The 15,352-nt window shown below is 37.6% G+C and overlaps 1 protein-coding gene across 5 annotated transcripts in view; it reads right to left on the reverse strand.

Moving 5' to 3' along the window:
* Positions 1-15,352, reverse strand: part of tanc1a (tetratricopeptide repeat, ankyrin repeat and coiled-coil containing 1a) — a 143,064-nt gene that overhangs the window by 26,154 nt on the left and 101,558 nt on the right. For all 5 annotated transcript variants that reach the window (XM_088605509.1, XM_088605508.1, XM_088605511.1 and 2 more), the window contains exons 11-14: positions 15,184-15,335; positions 9,702-9,933; positions 7,837-8,003; positions 3,822-4,429 (exon numbers count right to left, since the gene is read on the reverse strand). In XM_088605509.1, coding sequence (XP_088461635.1) covers positions 3,822-4,429; positions 7,837-8,003; positions 9,702-9,933; positions 15,184-15,335 — 1,159 coding nt within the window. The remainder of the gene's footprint in view (positions 1-3,821; positions 4,430-7,836; positions 8,004-9,701; positions 9,934-15,183; positions 15,336-15,352) is intronic.

A 15,352-nucleotide genomic window follows, 5' to 3' on the forward strand; every position in this document is an offset into this window, starting at 1 on the left:
TGATCCAGGCGACATTCTGAGTGAATACTGCTACTGTGTTATTCCTCGTCAATAATGCAAGTTCGGGTGTTAATTAACGGAAAACTTCATTAAAAGGCCACGCATGAATGCCATTTCTTTGATCTGGACCAAACTATTTTCATTAAAATATTGACTGTTCATGCTTCACTCTCAAATTAAAAATAACAAGGTAGTGATTTTTTTTTTACTCAGTCTTTTCCTTTCTTTTTAATCACTGTACATGAGAAGGTTTGATACTCATTGAAATGTCTGGAACATCACTGAAGTGGGTATTGAAAAGCGGGTCACTCTTCAACTGCAAAGGGCAGTGACATCACAAAGAGCCCGCAGGCAATGCTGTCTAATAATCACATAAGTTAAAACTAATAAGAGTTTCTGAGAAACACTGAATTTAAATTAGGTGCTGGCAAGTCTAGAGGAAAAAAAAACTCTTCTCAAAAATGTTTATTTCACGTAAAACAGACTTTAAAAGAACAAAACACAATATATATTCAAACAATCCGTAATGAAGTAGAACACAGCAGATTACTTTTTAATATTTCAAGTGACTGCATACATATTTAATATACTGAGGACTGTTTTGCCTTTAAAGGATGTCCGACTCCAAACTGTCACATGTGTGAGTTTGCAGACATTTTCAAGACAACTGCTATAAAACAAATCGTAGCATCCACACTGGATGACGCTATTTTAAAAATATTCGAATTTTTTAAAATTGCTGTCTTCTCCAAGTTGCTCGATGTTCAAGGCTGGCTAGGCAGAAGTGCCATCAACTGCGGTTGTGTCAAGTGTATGGGACTAAACTGCACTTTCCGCCACTTTTCAGCTGAAATCTAGGGATTCTTCTGCGGGAAGGCAATGAAAGTCTGTCTCATAAAAATCAAGTCAACCACACATTGCACCCTGAGTGCAGTTGATTTATCTTGAGCTGCCTCAATTGCTTAATGTCCATTATTATTTATTAGTATTTTAGAAATGAGACTGTAGTTGATATGCTGATGACTACTTTTGAGACCACTTTTCACTGAAGTGCTTTGATTGACATCTCAAGATTTCAGTGTAAAACGATTAGCTTGGGTAAAATTCAGCCATGAATATTAAGGGAGCTTTTCTATAACATACAAAAGACAAACACGATCCATAGAATGCTCATAAGCATCCAAAGCTGTCATTGTTACAAGATTCATTAAAACACATTTTCAGATCAAATAATGGCAAGATTTCAGACTGATGTTGTAGAAAAGCCCGAGCTAGGGTTAGGGTTAGTTTTCCATAAACCCTTATCATTTTTTATGCCTTAGCTGTGTTTTGGTATGTAGGTTTCTCATAAAGAAAATATACCCGATTTGATGCTCTCTCGCAACATTATGTCTTAAATTTCTGAGTATTTTCTGGTTCCTGCTTCTTGCCAGAGTCAGTGGGTTTGCAGTGTTGTCAAAAAGAACTATATCACGTCTCTTCTCAGCTGTAACTACCTTTCAAAGGAAAGTGTGGTTGGTTCTTAACTCTCTCGAGCATGAATGAGTTTAACAGAAGTAGAATAGATTACAAATACTCAATTCCAAAGTAGAACAGTAAAAAAGACTTATTTAACGTGTCTAGTTTGTTAAGGTCACTACAAGACAGCTTTGCAACTCATTTTAAACAAGGCTGTATTCTTGGTTAAGGAGAAGGTACAGTACACAGGTAAAAGTCAAGTGAGTTTGTCCGTTTAATTTTTGTTTTTGTGAACTTAAATGTACAAAAATTGCAATAAAGGTCAAAGACTGGACATGAAATTATCACGCCTTAAAGGGTTGTGGGAGCATGGGACAAGCTAATCTGCTATTATGCTGAAGCTGATACCCTGTTTTTTTCAAGATGAGATCCTAGGATCAATCAGGTAATCGGTTTGGAACTACTAAATGACCTCTGATTTGTAACTGTTCTTATGTTCTTAATGTTAAAGCTGCCCACTCATACAGAGCTCCAAAGAAACTTGAGTTTCACAGACAGGCATTTACAAACCTCATTATCACTGTAACTGCTTGAAAGGCAGAATCAAAATATTGGTCCACAATAATTGCTGTATATTGGAGCAATTGTTTTGTAATTGCTGATTGGGGCATTAACTTCTAAAAAGAAGCTTTTTTCATCTTGTTCTCTTTGCAGAACATGACATGGTCACTGAGTTTTAAGCTTAAACTTTGTTCAAATCAGATTTCTATTTGACATTTAAACATTTTCAAACAGCAGGTTCTACAGACCTTTGTCTACAGTCTATATATTTAAATTCAGGAAATGCATAAACCAAAATCAAGACATTTTCTGAGAGATCAACTTACAGTGTGAAACCTTATTTCCCTGTTAAATAATTACAAGTAGGACCTACACATTTATTCATAATAATTAACTAATTACACAGAAAAGCAGCTGGATGAAGTCTGTTCTAAACAATTGAATTTAAAAATGCAAACCACAGTAAAAATTAGAAAGATCTTAATCTTAATGTTCATGACATGATTTGTCTGAATGGGCAGAAAAAGAATAAAACAACTGTAATAAATGATTGGCATTGCTCTTCAGTACTGAAAAGGTAAATAACAGCTTACAAGCAGAACACCACACCTCAGAGTCCTTGAAATCTTCTCCTTTGTTCAAGGTAGCTTCTTACTCAGAGTTCTGTACTGTATTGTAAAGCACTGAACAAATGGTTGGTATGGATACAAACTGACATTCCTGTGGGAAGTTTATTTAAGTTTATTCAGATTCATGAAAGGAGCAGACCTTTTAAATATTCTGCGAGAATATGAAAAAAGGCTGGACTCGATGCATGCATCTATTCTCTCTGCAGCAGCTTCATTTACAGTGCTGGCGCACAGCAGGACCTGCTCACATTCTACAGATAACTATTAAATTAGTCTCTGAATAATGTTTGATAGAAATGGCCTCATCTGTAAACACCAGCATTCAGAGGCTGCACTGAAATCAATTTTGTTGCACAGCACTGTATGCATAGGATTGTATTCATGGCTGAAGCCTCTTTGTTTTAAATCTGATCTGACTGAACCATGTTAAAAAGAACTGACAGGTATTGGCGCTGATGATTATAAAGACAATCCTATTGTTTTGCTTCTAGACAAGATGTACTCTATCTGCTGGATTCCTCCCTGGAATTTAGTTTAAGAGTGACAGGGATGGAAAAAAATATCTCTTGGATTCAGTTTTCACAACCTTTCTACTCCCACAAGAACCTGAAATTTGTGAAAGAGGCAGACAGTCTTACAAAGCACACATCGCCTGGCAGGATAATAACCATTCCAGTTTTTAAAGGAAACTAAAACAAAAAATGTCCAGTTTCAAAATGCATTACGTCACCTTTAATCTCAAATAGATTGAAATGACCGAAGACTATAGTGATCTTTTTCTAAATAAAGAAGGGGGAGCTGCAAAATATTTTACGAAGGAAGAATCTCATAACGTTCTCCCTTTTGTTGATCAGACGTGCGTTTTAAAATGTGTCTCCTGGAAGTTTATTTTATCTTCGAACTTGTTTATTGTTGTTGCAATGAAAACATGGCTGCCGGCCTCTCTCTTGGGCCCTAATTTATTAGGAAAAAATAGGAAATCAAGGGCAAGAGCTTGAATTCAGAACAACACTGTTTGTTTTTTACTTGGACGCTAATGTAAACAAAGGCCTGCCCGGGACTTTACCTCTCAGCGCATGCCAAGTATTTACTGCTTGTCTGTTGATTTGTTTCTGCTCCACTTCAATATTCCTAGTTTGCTGTAACATCTGCAAGCCTTCAGAAAACACTTACCGTGGGTCACAGAGGAAGTCTGTGCTCTCGCCATCCGCTCGCCACACCAGCCACTCCCTGAACGAAGGGTGGCAGAACATACGCGTCTTGTCCCTTCGCTTGATCAGAAAGCAAGACAGTCCCTCCATTCTCTGCTGGAAGTCCTCCCAGTCCAGCTCGCCAGTCAAGCTGCCCGCATTGATGGCTTGGAAAATCTGCTCATCTGTCAGTGGGTGCAGGGAGGCCAAGGTCACATTCAAGATAGGTAGAGTCCTCTCAAAGGCAGAGTTGGTGATGAACTTCATGTTGCACTGAAGCAGATACAGCTCCGACAGGGAAACAGGCACGACTTTGTAGCTGGCACTTTTGATAACCAGGTGTCCCTTTTCAAAAAGGTCCAGGGTCAGTTTTAAATACAGATAGGACCCCTGGCTGCGCATGCTCAAGTGGTTGCTCACTTTGCCGACAACAAGAGGGTCGGCTTTGCCATTGAGGGAGATGTTGTTCAGGATTTCCTTACTGCTGTTGATTCTGTACTGGATGTAGGCATTGAGGTCGCTGTTAATGTCTTTGTTCTCGGGGAAGTCGTCGAGAGAAATCTTGGAGAATGGCAGCAAACTGGTAATTTCCTGTAGGGAAAAAAGAAACAAAAACGATAAGGCAGGCGGGCTTTTGGTTGAAGCAGAAAAGACGCTCAACGCTCCCATGATCTGGGTGACATGAGATCGAGCCTGGGTCTCGTTCACTAGCTGACTATCTGACTATGACTGGGACTCCCTAATTGGTGTTGCACTATTCCCTCAGCACAGCCAGGGTAGGGTTGCGATTAGTCATCCAGGGTGCTTTCTGCTCCCAAAGGCAATGGCAACCCTTGCAACATACTGGACTCCTGCAGGCTTGAGAAGACATCTCAAACTGGCACTGAATATCCTGTACATTGTTACAGCGCTTGTAAGATGTCAAGCGACGAATAACAAAATGGCGAGCTGGTGAGAGAAGCCTGTCTGCTCTTCCTCATTCTTTTCGTGTGGGTACACAGGATATTGCTGTGAACTAGGATGTAAAGACCGAATGGCAACTCCATTTTGTGTGGGTATAAAATTAAAAATAATGAAGCTGCATACTGTATATAGTCATTTGTAAATGGAACAAAGTAGAAGTTCAAAAGCCTGTGGAAAATCACTAATGATAAGTTCCTCTGGGAGGACTGGATTAAGGTCAGATTACTTTTTCACTGTGAAAACCTACATACCGATAACTGCTTGGCGTCATAATGCCTTATTTCACATTTTCCAAGCAATTCTAAATGTATTAAAAACAGGTGCTTAAACTTATCCATATCTTAAGACAGTTTTTGCACACTTGCTTTATCTGCATAAAAATGGAGCAAAAAATGAAAGAGCTTGCTATATGAAAATCTGTATATGTCAGAGAATGTATACATCTATAGTACAGTAGCTTAACAATGATACTGAAAAAGAAGAAGAGCTTGAACTGCTAGTTAGGTTAAACTAAAGCTGATTACAGAGCATACTGACTGAAAGGTTATGACCTAAAACACCAAACTCGACCACAGCCAAGCCACTGCTGCCTTTAAGGATTCAACTTGGAATTAGCTAAAAACAGTCTCCAACACCAGACTTTTGTAGCAGATGGAAGTAAAAAACATCTAAAAAACACAGTGTAGGTAAAGTGCATTGTTTTGTTGTGTGGGTAAACATTGTAAAAATAAAGTGTTTAATAATACTTCAGAAAAAGGTACTGGAAAAAACTAATGACACTAAGTTACTAAAAAACTAAATTCTGCTACCTACGATTGCATACAGTACCCAATATTACTAACAATGAGTAAAAGGAGAAAAATACTGCTATCAATTCAGTTCTCTGATTTTATTCCTCTTCATTTATGGCTAATGTTTAGGCACAAGGCCTCCCTCCTACAAGCAATTTCCTTTTGTTGGCAGCATGCTGTGTGAAGACTAATCCATCACTTTGAGGTATCACACTTTTTTTTTCCAATGAATACAGCAATTTTGAGGAGACAGGCTTGCAGTGCCTGTTTGCCAGACTCCTCCTGACTCCATGATAACGAGAGTCAGCTAGATGCTCCAATATGCCAACACAGCCTAACATATCCGCACTGTATCGGTGAGTATTCAAAAAGATTTAATAAAATAGCTTTGAGTGCTATTATGATGAGGTTGAAAGACCAAGTGAATCTCCTAAAAAGTCTGACATGTTGCAACTGACTCAGTTTTGTTTATCGACAGGAGGGACTGAGCCAGAACCCCCCCCCCAAAGACAAGACAAAACACAAACTGCTAAACAAATTGAGGCCAGTCCTTTCCTCATTATTTCTCTACAAAACTCTCATCTTATATAACTACTGATTACCAAACCCATTAAAATGCTTTAATAAATGGAATTAAACAAACATATCTGTCAGTCAACTTTCAGATTATCCCTGCACACATACAGCACTCGCTAACACAGATAAAACATTGCTTCCATTGTAATCCACTGACCTTAGCTGATCTCAGATTCTTATTTAAACAGATGAATAAATATTTCACATAGGGAAGGACTGCAATCGCATTTTTCCCCAGACAGGATATTAAATCAGAAATTTGAATAATACTCTCGAATCTAACCATTTTAATAAGTATATTATGCAGTGTCCTTGGTTTCCTTTCAATTTATAGTCTATAGCATCTTCTGCCTCTTCTGACAGAAAGCATATTGTGAGGCAAACAATGTTGGACAGAAAGTAAGTGCTTTTTTCCCCCCAATACTTTAAGTTTGCTATTCTAATTTGTTTTTCTTTAGTATATGAAAATGGAATATAATATTCTATGCCACAAAAGTCCACTATATTGACACTATTAAACATAAGTTAACTTCAATCATGACTAGCAATGCATACAGAAGCCTTTTAATGAAAAGGCTTTTTTAATTGCATTCTTCAGGGTATAACAGTTATATTTTAAAACAAGCCAATCTTTGAATATTTCTGGGAGTCCTTTATTAAACTATAAACAAACATTATTGTGTTTCCAGTATTTACTTTGAGGAAATGATAAAATATTAAAACCACTAAGCCGAATACCTACTGCACAGAGAAAATGAGTACTATTGTGCAAAGCAACTGTTTTTCAGCATATCAGTTCAACCAACATCAGTGTTAAATATGTGCAGGATGGCTGTCAAGCAAGATGCCACTCGTTATAAAGAAATACATTTGTCACAAATGTTTTCTTTACCTCAAAGTTAATACAGTAAATCTACATTTTTGATACTGCATCTTGAGAAACATGGAGGCTAAGAATGATTCAAATGCTTTTTTTGAAATGTCCTACTAGCAGCACCCCTGCTTCATATAATTTCACCTCTCCTGCTCAAAAAGAAATATCTAGTTCATGTGTAGTCAAGTCCATTCCATTAAAAGTCTTTGGTACAGTTCTTTCATCATGCTGTTCTGTGCACCTAAAATGTAAAGAGCTGGTTTATACCAAACTCCAGACTGGTATCCATGGTTTGGATGGATTCTGACTATCCTAGTAATTCACACATACAACGTTCCACAGCAAGCACTATGGCAGAAATTCAAAATCATGACTTATCCCTTTAGGAAAAAAAAACTACAAGGTCTACAAGCAAAAGTGATGGATCACCTGGAAGAAGTGAATTCCAGGGAACAGCACTTAAAATCAGATAGATGTGTTTAAACTAGAACACCAAAGTCACTTGAGTTGCAGCGCACACATCAGTAGCACACGATTCAACACCTCATTAATTAACTTTCATTAAAGTATAGGAGATGACTCAGAAATGATACATATCTTATGTGCCAAGAAGCATTTGAAGCATGTTACCATGTTGAAAATACCTGCTGTTAAGGAGTGATATGCTTGATGACAGACAACACAAATGAAAATGCAAGAATTAAAAAAAATAGCACATATTCAGTGTCTGCTGAAGAAAAATAAGTCACATGTACAATGAGAAATATTCAGGAACACAGAAAAATTGCTCTTACCAGAAGATTGACTCGAACAGTTACTATCAATTTCAGCCACACAGGAAACTTAGAAATTATTTTGGTGATGAAGGATGCAATCGTATCACCATAGTCTGGTTTATGAAATTCTGCCTCATTCAAGCCATCAATTAGAATGATGTGGTCTTCTTCAGGGATTTTTCTCTCTGGAAAACACATACAACACCCAAAGAAATTAAGATCAAATTAAATTTTATCCCACTGACTGTAGGAGTTTAAGAAAACTGCAAGTCATTATTTCGGAAGCATATGAAATATGAACTATAAAATGTTTGTTTCTAAAACCTGGCAGATAAAAGTTGATTAGTGATATCCTGTAATAATAATCAAGTTATCAATTAAATTATGATATGCAACTAAACAGTTCACTAGAACACATCTGCACTAAGTTGGAGGCAAACTCTTCCATATTAAAGAGGCATTTGATTTTTAAGGTTTTGAAAGAGTTTCAAGATCTTCACACTTCTTCCTCAGATTTCACTGAATCCGAGAAAGAATCTTTGATTTTCTCTTTCAAATAAAACTGGAGAAAAGAGAATAAGTGTATTTTATTTGAGCGATTCAACTGTAATAGAAAAAATAATCAGCAGGGGAACTGTTCCATGATTCCTCTCCTTGAGATGCAGTTCTATTTGCACATTAAAGTAATTTGAGAAGTTTTAAAAAATTCATTAAAGAAAAATCTGTGGAATTCCAAATGCCCCACTCTCAAATGGAGTATAAATTGGATTTTACTGAGAAAACAGTTATATCATATGCAGAGATCACAAATCCTGAGTCTCATGCTTCAAGAACATGCTTAGGCCAAAGTGTGCAAGACATGTTTTGTTGTCAATCTTTTCTACAACTTTGTGCTTGTGCCTTTTCATTTGTAGTATATAAATATGTCTGATTTTGTACCTCACCACGTATAAAAAAACATTAATTTTAACAACAAAAGAAAATACAAGAACACTTAAGATTTATCAGGTTACACACTGTCAAACTTAAGTGCTTCACATGCTTGCTGCCTTTCCACTTTTTTAATTAAAGGAATCTTTTTGGATCTCAGCTGGCTGTCATCTAAAAAAATATTGATCCAATGTTAACAAAAAACATCTGCTTAAAGATGCATGTCTATCCACGATGACCTTGAAGTTCTCAGACCAAGGCTCTTTGAGAACATACACAAAGTTTGTGAGCCTGCATTGGACAAAAAACTGCTTTCATCTTTGGTGTGTTTAGTTTTGAAAAAAATGTTCTATTGTGGAAGAGATTAATTATTGTTAATCCCTTTTTTATACTCACATAAATGCAGATATATAGGATATATCCTTTAGCCATCAAAATTATGAACAATACCATTCAAAATGGCAGACTTATCTTATGTTTTAAGGAGAGGAAACAAACTGAACGAAATTCTTAATGTCCATTAACTGCTTGGGAGTGCGATTTAAATGATTTTCATTAATTCCTCCGTTAAAATCTAAATATGATATTTGTGTAAAATACGTGCATCATTTCACTTAGAATCTTGGTTCTCCAGAAGGTAGCCTCCTTTTATTTTTCTTATATCCTAGAGGTTCATGTTTAAAACTTTGTCAGTGCAAGAAAGACTTCTGATTTACAGTGCATTGCCTGCACAGCATTGAGAAAATTTAATAAATTATACAATGGATTTCACAAAACACCAAACTTGTTCACAAAAAGACAGCAAGAAAGGGACTTTTATAGTGCTGAAGAGCTCACCTGGCCAACCATGTACAGTATTTGTAAAAGTTTACTACCAATAACGAGGTGCACTTAAATCTAGGCTTTCAAATAATGGGAAGATGTAACACGGACGATTGCAATAAAAAGCATACCTTTCCTCAGGTTAACGAGGGGCTCCAGCACTCCTCTTCTGAAGGCAGCCATGGGGTCCTGGACGCAGGACCGGAGACTGAGCATGCTCTGTAGGTGTGGCTCCTTCAGCAGCAGCTCTCTGTAGGCAGACAGCTGGTGCGCTCGGCACAGCAGGGCGGCGATGCTGTGCACAAACTCCGGCACCAGGCACGTGTAGGTGTTGTCCGCCTGGCAGTAATGGTAAGCCACAACCTGAAAGGGCAGAGGGGGAACGGAAACTTCAGAGCCCATTTAAAACAAAGCGCACGCAAAACAGGTACTGCCATGGTTCTGCCTGTACTGCATCAAAATCCCCAAAAGCCGAGGGCTAAGGTGTAAGTATGAAACGCTTTCAGTCTAAATGTTTCTATACAGTTTATTAAAAAAAACAACAGAATAACACCTAGTACATATATGCACGTGAAGGAGTCCTGATCTGAACAATCCCACAGCACTCAAAGGCCACAATTGTTTTATCGGATTTCTTTTCTTTTGGCGACACCACTCTATGTGTCATTTGTTAAATTAGGAAAAAGTAATGTTCTCAATTCAGCAGCCTTCCATAAATAAAGGACTGCAATAAAAGCCTGAACAACTTAGTCTCTGAAAAACAGGATTTGTACTGTATATCCATTTTACCTTAGACATCAGATATAGAGTAAAATATTTTATCAGTTTTATATTATGTTATACATTAAAAACCTTCCCCACAGATATAATTTACAACCCATAAGAGTTGAAAACTCAACTCTCGAGTACCATACCACCGAGCTCATAATATTTTACTATTTGACTTTATCAAGTAAATAACTCACAAACTTAATATCAATGCTTTCTTTCATCCTCTTGCTTATACTTATATAGCGCTTTTCTGGACACTCCACTCAAAACGCTTTACAGGTAATGGGGACTCCCCTCCACCACCAACAATGTGTAGCCCCACCTGGATGATGCGACGGCAGCCATAGTGCGCCAGAACGCTCACCACACACCAGCTATCAGTGGGGAGGAGAGCAGAGTAATGAAGCCAATTCATAGATGGGGATTATTAGGACAACATGATTGGCAAGGGCCAATGGGAAATTCGGCCAGGACGCCGGGGTTACACCCCTACTCTTTTCGAGAAGCACCCTGGGATTTTTAATGACCACAGAGAGTCAGGACCTCAGTTTTACATCACATCTGAAGGACGGAGCCTGTTTACAGTATAGTGTCCCCGTCACTATACTGGGGCATTAGGACCCACATAGACTGCAAGGTGAGCGCCCCCTGCTGGTTCAACTAACAACTCTTCCTGCAGCAACCTTAGTTTTTCCCAGGAGGTCTCTCATCCAGGTACTGACCAGCCTCACACCTCCTTAGCTTCAGTGGGTTGCCAGTTGTGAGTTGCAGAGTGATATGGCTGCTGGCGTGTTTAACCATTTGCTTTTCAAAATGAGGAAGTTAAAACAGAAACAAAACACTAGGGAAGAAAATGTATTTTTCTAAAACATCTCAAGTGGAACTTCTCTCGAAAACTAGGATGTCGAACCTGCTTGGAACATTAACTGCCCTTGCGAGGTGGAAGTGAGCCCTGGAGAGTTCGTATTATCTCTGTCCTAATTACAGGCTGCCTGGAGGAGCTGACACAGATTCACTCCGTAAAGGGGAATCAGGTGCCTCTGTCCGCATTTCGAGCTGTGCCTTTTAGAAAGAGCCCACATCAAAAGCACCACGCTTAAAAAAAAGTTTAAAACATTTTAAAATGGTTAAAACAATAATTGTTAAAATAATAATGAAAGGATTCCCACAATTTGCTCACAGACAGTTCTTTGAGGAAATCTTTGAAACAAATCTATCAAACTTGAATGAGATCCCCAAATGCCCTGATTATATTAGATAAACTGGAATTCTATAATAATTCGTCCTGTAACTAAGTAATAATGTATTTTGCCTTGGTACTATAAAGTATTTTCTCTCAAAAAACTAAAAGGGGAGATGTGTTAGTATATCACAGGAAGCTGGACAATCCTTTAGGCATGTGCTTTGGATGCATAGAAATTTCAGATGATGCATTGTTAATGCTTTTTTCTTCTTCTTTTTTAAAGGAGTCCGCTACTTTCCATGTGACAGATGGGGTTAATAGAACAGAATTGCTTTCCACCTGAGGGTACACGTTCTGACCCAATTGAGACAGATACAGACTTCACCAATGCTGTACAAGCTGATGGTATCAATCCACAGTGCCTGTAGTAGTACAGACATTCAGGAAGGTCTTATACCATTAAGGTGATAAAGTAACTTGAACTGCACTGCCAGGCAGACCACAACAGTTCTCCTTCCTGAGATTAATCTCACTCCATTTCATTTTAACCCTTCAAATCATAACTGTACCAAGAAACTGGCACAAAAAGGAATCTAGAATGCAACTACTTGCATGGAAGAAAATCTAGGTTTAAACAAAAGCCAGAAGGCTGAAATCACCATCATTTAGTGCTAAGTTTCTTTCTAAAGAATTTAATTTGTACAGTTACACAGCTGCATTTGAGTCTGGATGTATGGGATTGTCCAATGTTCTGTTTAAACGCTTCAGAATTTGAAAACACAAAATTAAATTCCAAAATCTTTCCCACGTGCCTTTGGAGTTGCTTCATGGTAACCTGGAAGAATTGATTTTAATAGTGAAACACTTCGCTTCACAGATGTAGCCACACTAAATCGCTGAAGGATAATTTCACAAGGGAATATGAAATAATCAGACAGCTATTTCATCAAAGGGAAAGTATTTGGGCTATGCATTAAGGCAGACATCTGTTGATTGGCAGGTTATTCAAGCACTAAACCTGTATGGACGGCTGGTGTTAACCTGCAAGGTGTGGATTAGAAGCCAACACTAGGATAAGCTTGTAAATGTAGCTGTGCTTGTTAGTTGAACCAAAAATACCTTAGATGTTTTCACAGATCCACATTTGTTGATTGTAAAAGTAGAAAGGTATCAAGTTTTGTGATTTTCTTTTCTAGTTCAACTGGCAGTGCTCATCTATTTCCATAAACTATTACGTAAACCATAAATCTGTAAATCCTGTGCGTACTGAGACAATACTCCAGGGACAAATCACACCTTTGTACCGAGCCATTAAAAACTAAAACATAAAATTAAAAGTTTATGGGATAATTGGCAAGAGAAATACTCTATGCTCTGTTAAGTAAATATCCAATCTGCTTTCAAAAAGGCAATGTCTTGAATACATGGCATGTACTGCTAAACAGCAGTTCCACTGCACCGCAGTTCTCAATTCTTGTGGATAGTTATCTGTGAGCATTTAGCATGCATCCTGGTGTATTAAAATCAAGCATGTTTTCTGTAAACAGCAGGTTTTAGCAGTTATTTAAAACACATTCCATAAGAATGTCTAGCAACATTCCTGAAATAAAAAGGAAACAAAAAACATTTACACAAGTAAAACAGACAAAATGTCTATTTCCTTAAAACAACATTAGATCTATGCATGTATCTATGTATATAATTGTCGGTGTCACAGGACAGAAACCATTTTCCACATTTACATGACTGTTGTTTATATTCTTTCATGGTTTTATGCCTTTTGAGTCAGAATTCTTTATTATCAGTGACAGTTCTTTTTGTTTGGGTTTTTGTCAATACACTATTCAGAACCTAATGTGCTTTACAGAATTCAGAATAACTGATTCCCTTACATAAGAGGTGATAGTGAGCAGTTCTTTTTAAGCAGTAGAACTCTAAAGCATAAAATGAGTTGCTAAATGACAGACAGTTAATTAAGTAGCTGTGAGTAGGAAAATTGCTCAAATGGAACATTTAGAAGGCAAAGATGTAAACTGCGAAAGCACAAAACAGAACCCAGCTGATAGCTGAAATGAATTTAAATGTAAAAGGGACCAATATGCTAGCTTAATAGTTCCAATATGATTTCATTTTAAAAATCTCTCTGAAGCTAGGAAGATAACATGCATAAAAAATCCCAATAAGTATGTACCTTAAAGTTTAGAAATTAGAGTAAAATGTAATTAAATAAGAACATAAACAAATACATGAATAAACATCTGTCAAGAATTTCAATACACTGCTTAAAATATAAACACTGTCATAGAATGTACATATGTGCTATGAAAAAACTTGATTTTGAGAAGGTAGCCGATATCTGCGATAGTCACTGCTTTGGGCCACAACACTATGATTTTGGCAATTTGCTGTACCTGAGGCAGCTCCGACCACCCTCCTAACATGTTCCCTTGGCAACACATAGCTGAGTCCTCAGGACAGATCTGTCTCATACATCATTTACTTCTTTCAGTGAGAACAGCACATAAGATATCAGATAGCACATAATAAGCTAGCCAAAAGCCTGTTTTTATGTTCTATTTAAGCTACTGAAGCTCAAAAGAAGAGACTTACCCTTTAAACTCAGGTTTTAAAAGCTGAACAGTTCACGACTTTTAGATCAATTATAGCACAAAAAAGTTATAGTCCTGTCTTTTCTACTGTCAATAAAGCAGCTATCCACTCTAAATAAACCAAAATTTTAAGAGCACAATCTGTTCTCTTTCATCCACTGATACACAACCTGGACATAGAAGCCTTAAATGTAAATAAAATCTAGTTGCATGTAAACATGGAGAACACAGAAAACCACAGAAATAGCTCTAACTACAGCTGAATTCTCCTGGACTTATTTAGACTACATTTTTTAACAATGGTAGACTACCAATATGTGAAGATCACACATAATCAAAATCACATACTATGTTATCTAAAAAATTTTGTGCCAATTTATTAAAATATAACAATTTACAGAGAACATCACAGCAAGCAAGCATCTCTCAAAGCACATCCCCCTAACAGGAAAGTAATGTGGTGTTGATTAAGCCCTTAATTAAAGGAACAGGACACAAACCTCAGGGGACAACAGAGTCTGTTGACAAGAAGTAAAAGCCCACAGTAAAAAGTATTCTGAAAAGTATTCTGAAACAAAGCATTTTTCATTAAAAGAAAAAAAAAGCTTTCTGAATTATCATGGTATAAACACCCAATCCACAGCCAATTAACTTACAATAAATCATTTATAATATATACATATTCCAAACAGCCATGAAGAAGGATGAATATTATGTCAAAGCCAAGTTCTTCACCATCAATCTCAAATCCCTTACAAATAGAGTATACATCTATGTCTGTCAGACATGCTCATGACAGAGGCATTACTGAGAGGGATTAAAACATGGTCATCATGTTTTACATACCGAGAGCCATTAAAAACACAAGTGAGTATTGGAATCGATAACACTCAATACATTTCTCATGCCTCGCAGTTCTTGAGAGACCTTAAGAAGGGTTCCACAAATTCTAGAATGGAACCCACACACCTGAGGAGCACTGAGGTGTGAATGCACACTCAAGACTATGTGGCTGGTATGACATTCAGCATAACCAGTCCCGGGATGTACCTTTGTCGCCAGGTGTTTCACCGCCTCCTCCCTGCGTCTCTGCAGCTCAGGGGTGCTGGGGCAGCTCCCATTCCTCATGGTGTTGGTCGCGCTGGGTGGGGGTGTGGGCTGTGGTGGTTGACTCAGCGGGAGATCACCGCTGGCATCCCCACCTGCAGAAACACAAAGG

Source organism: Lepisosteus platostomus, chromosome 14, assembly GCF_059453375.1.
Source record: "Lepisosteus platostomus isolate fLepPlt1 chromosome 14, fLepPlt1.hap1, whole genome shotgun sequence".
Lineage (NCBI taxonomy): Eukaryota > Metazoa > Chordata > Actinopteri > Semionotiformes > Lepisosteidae > Lepisosteus > Lepisosteus platostomus.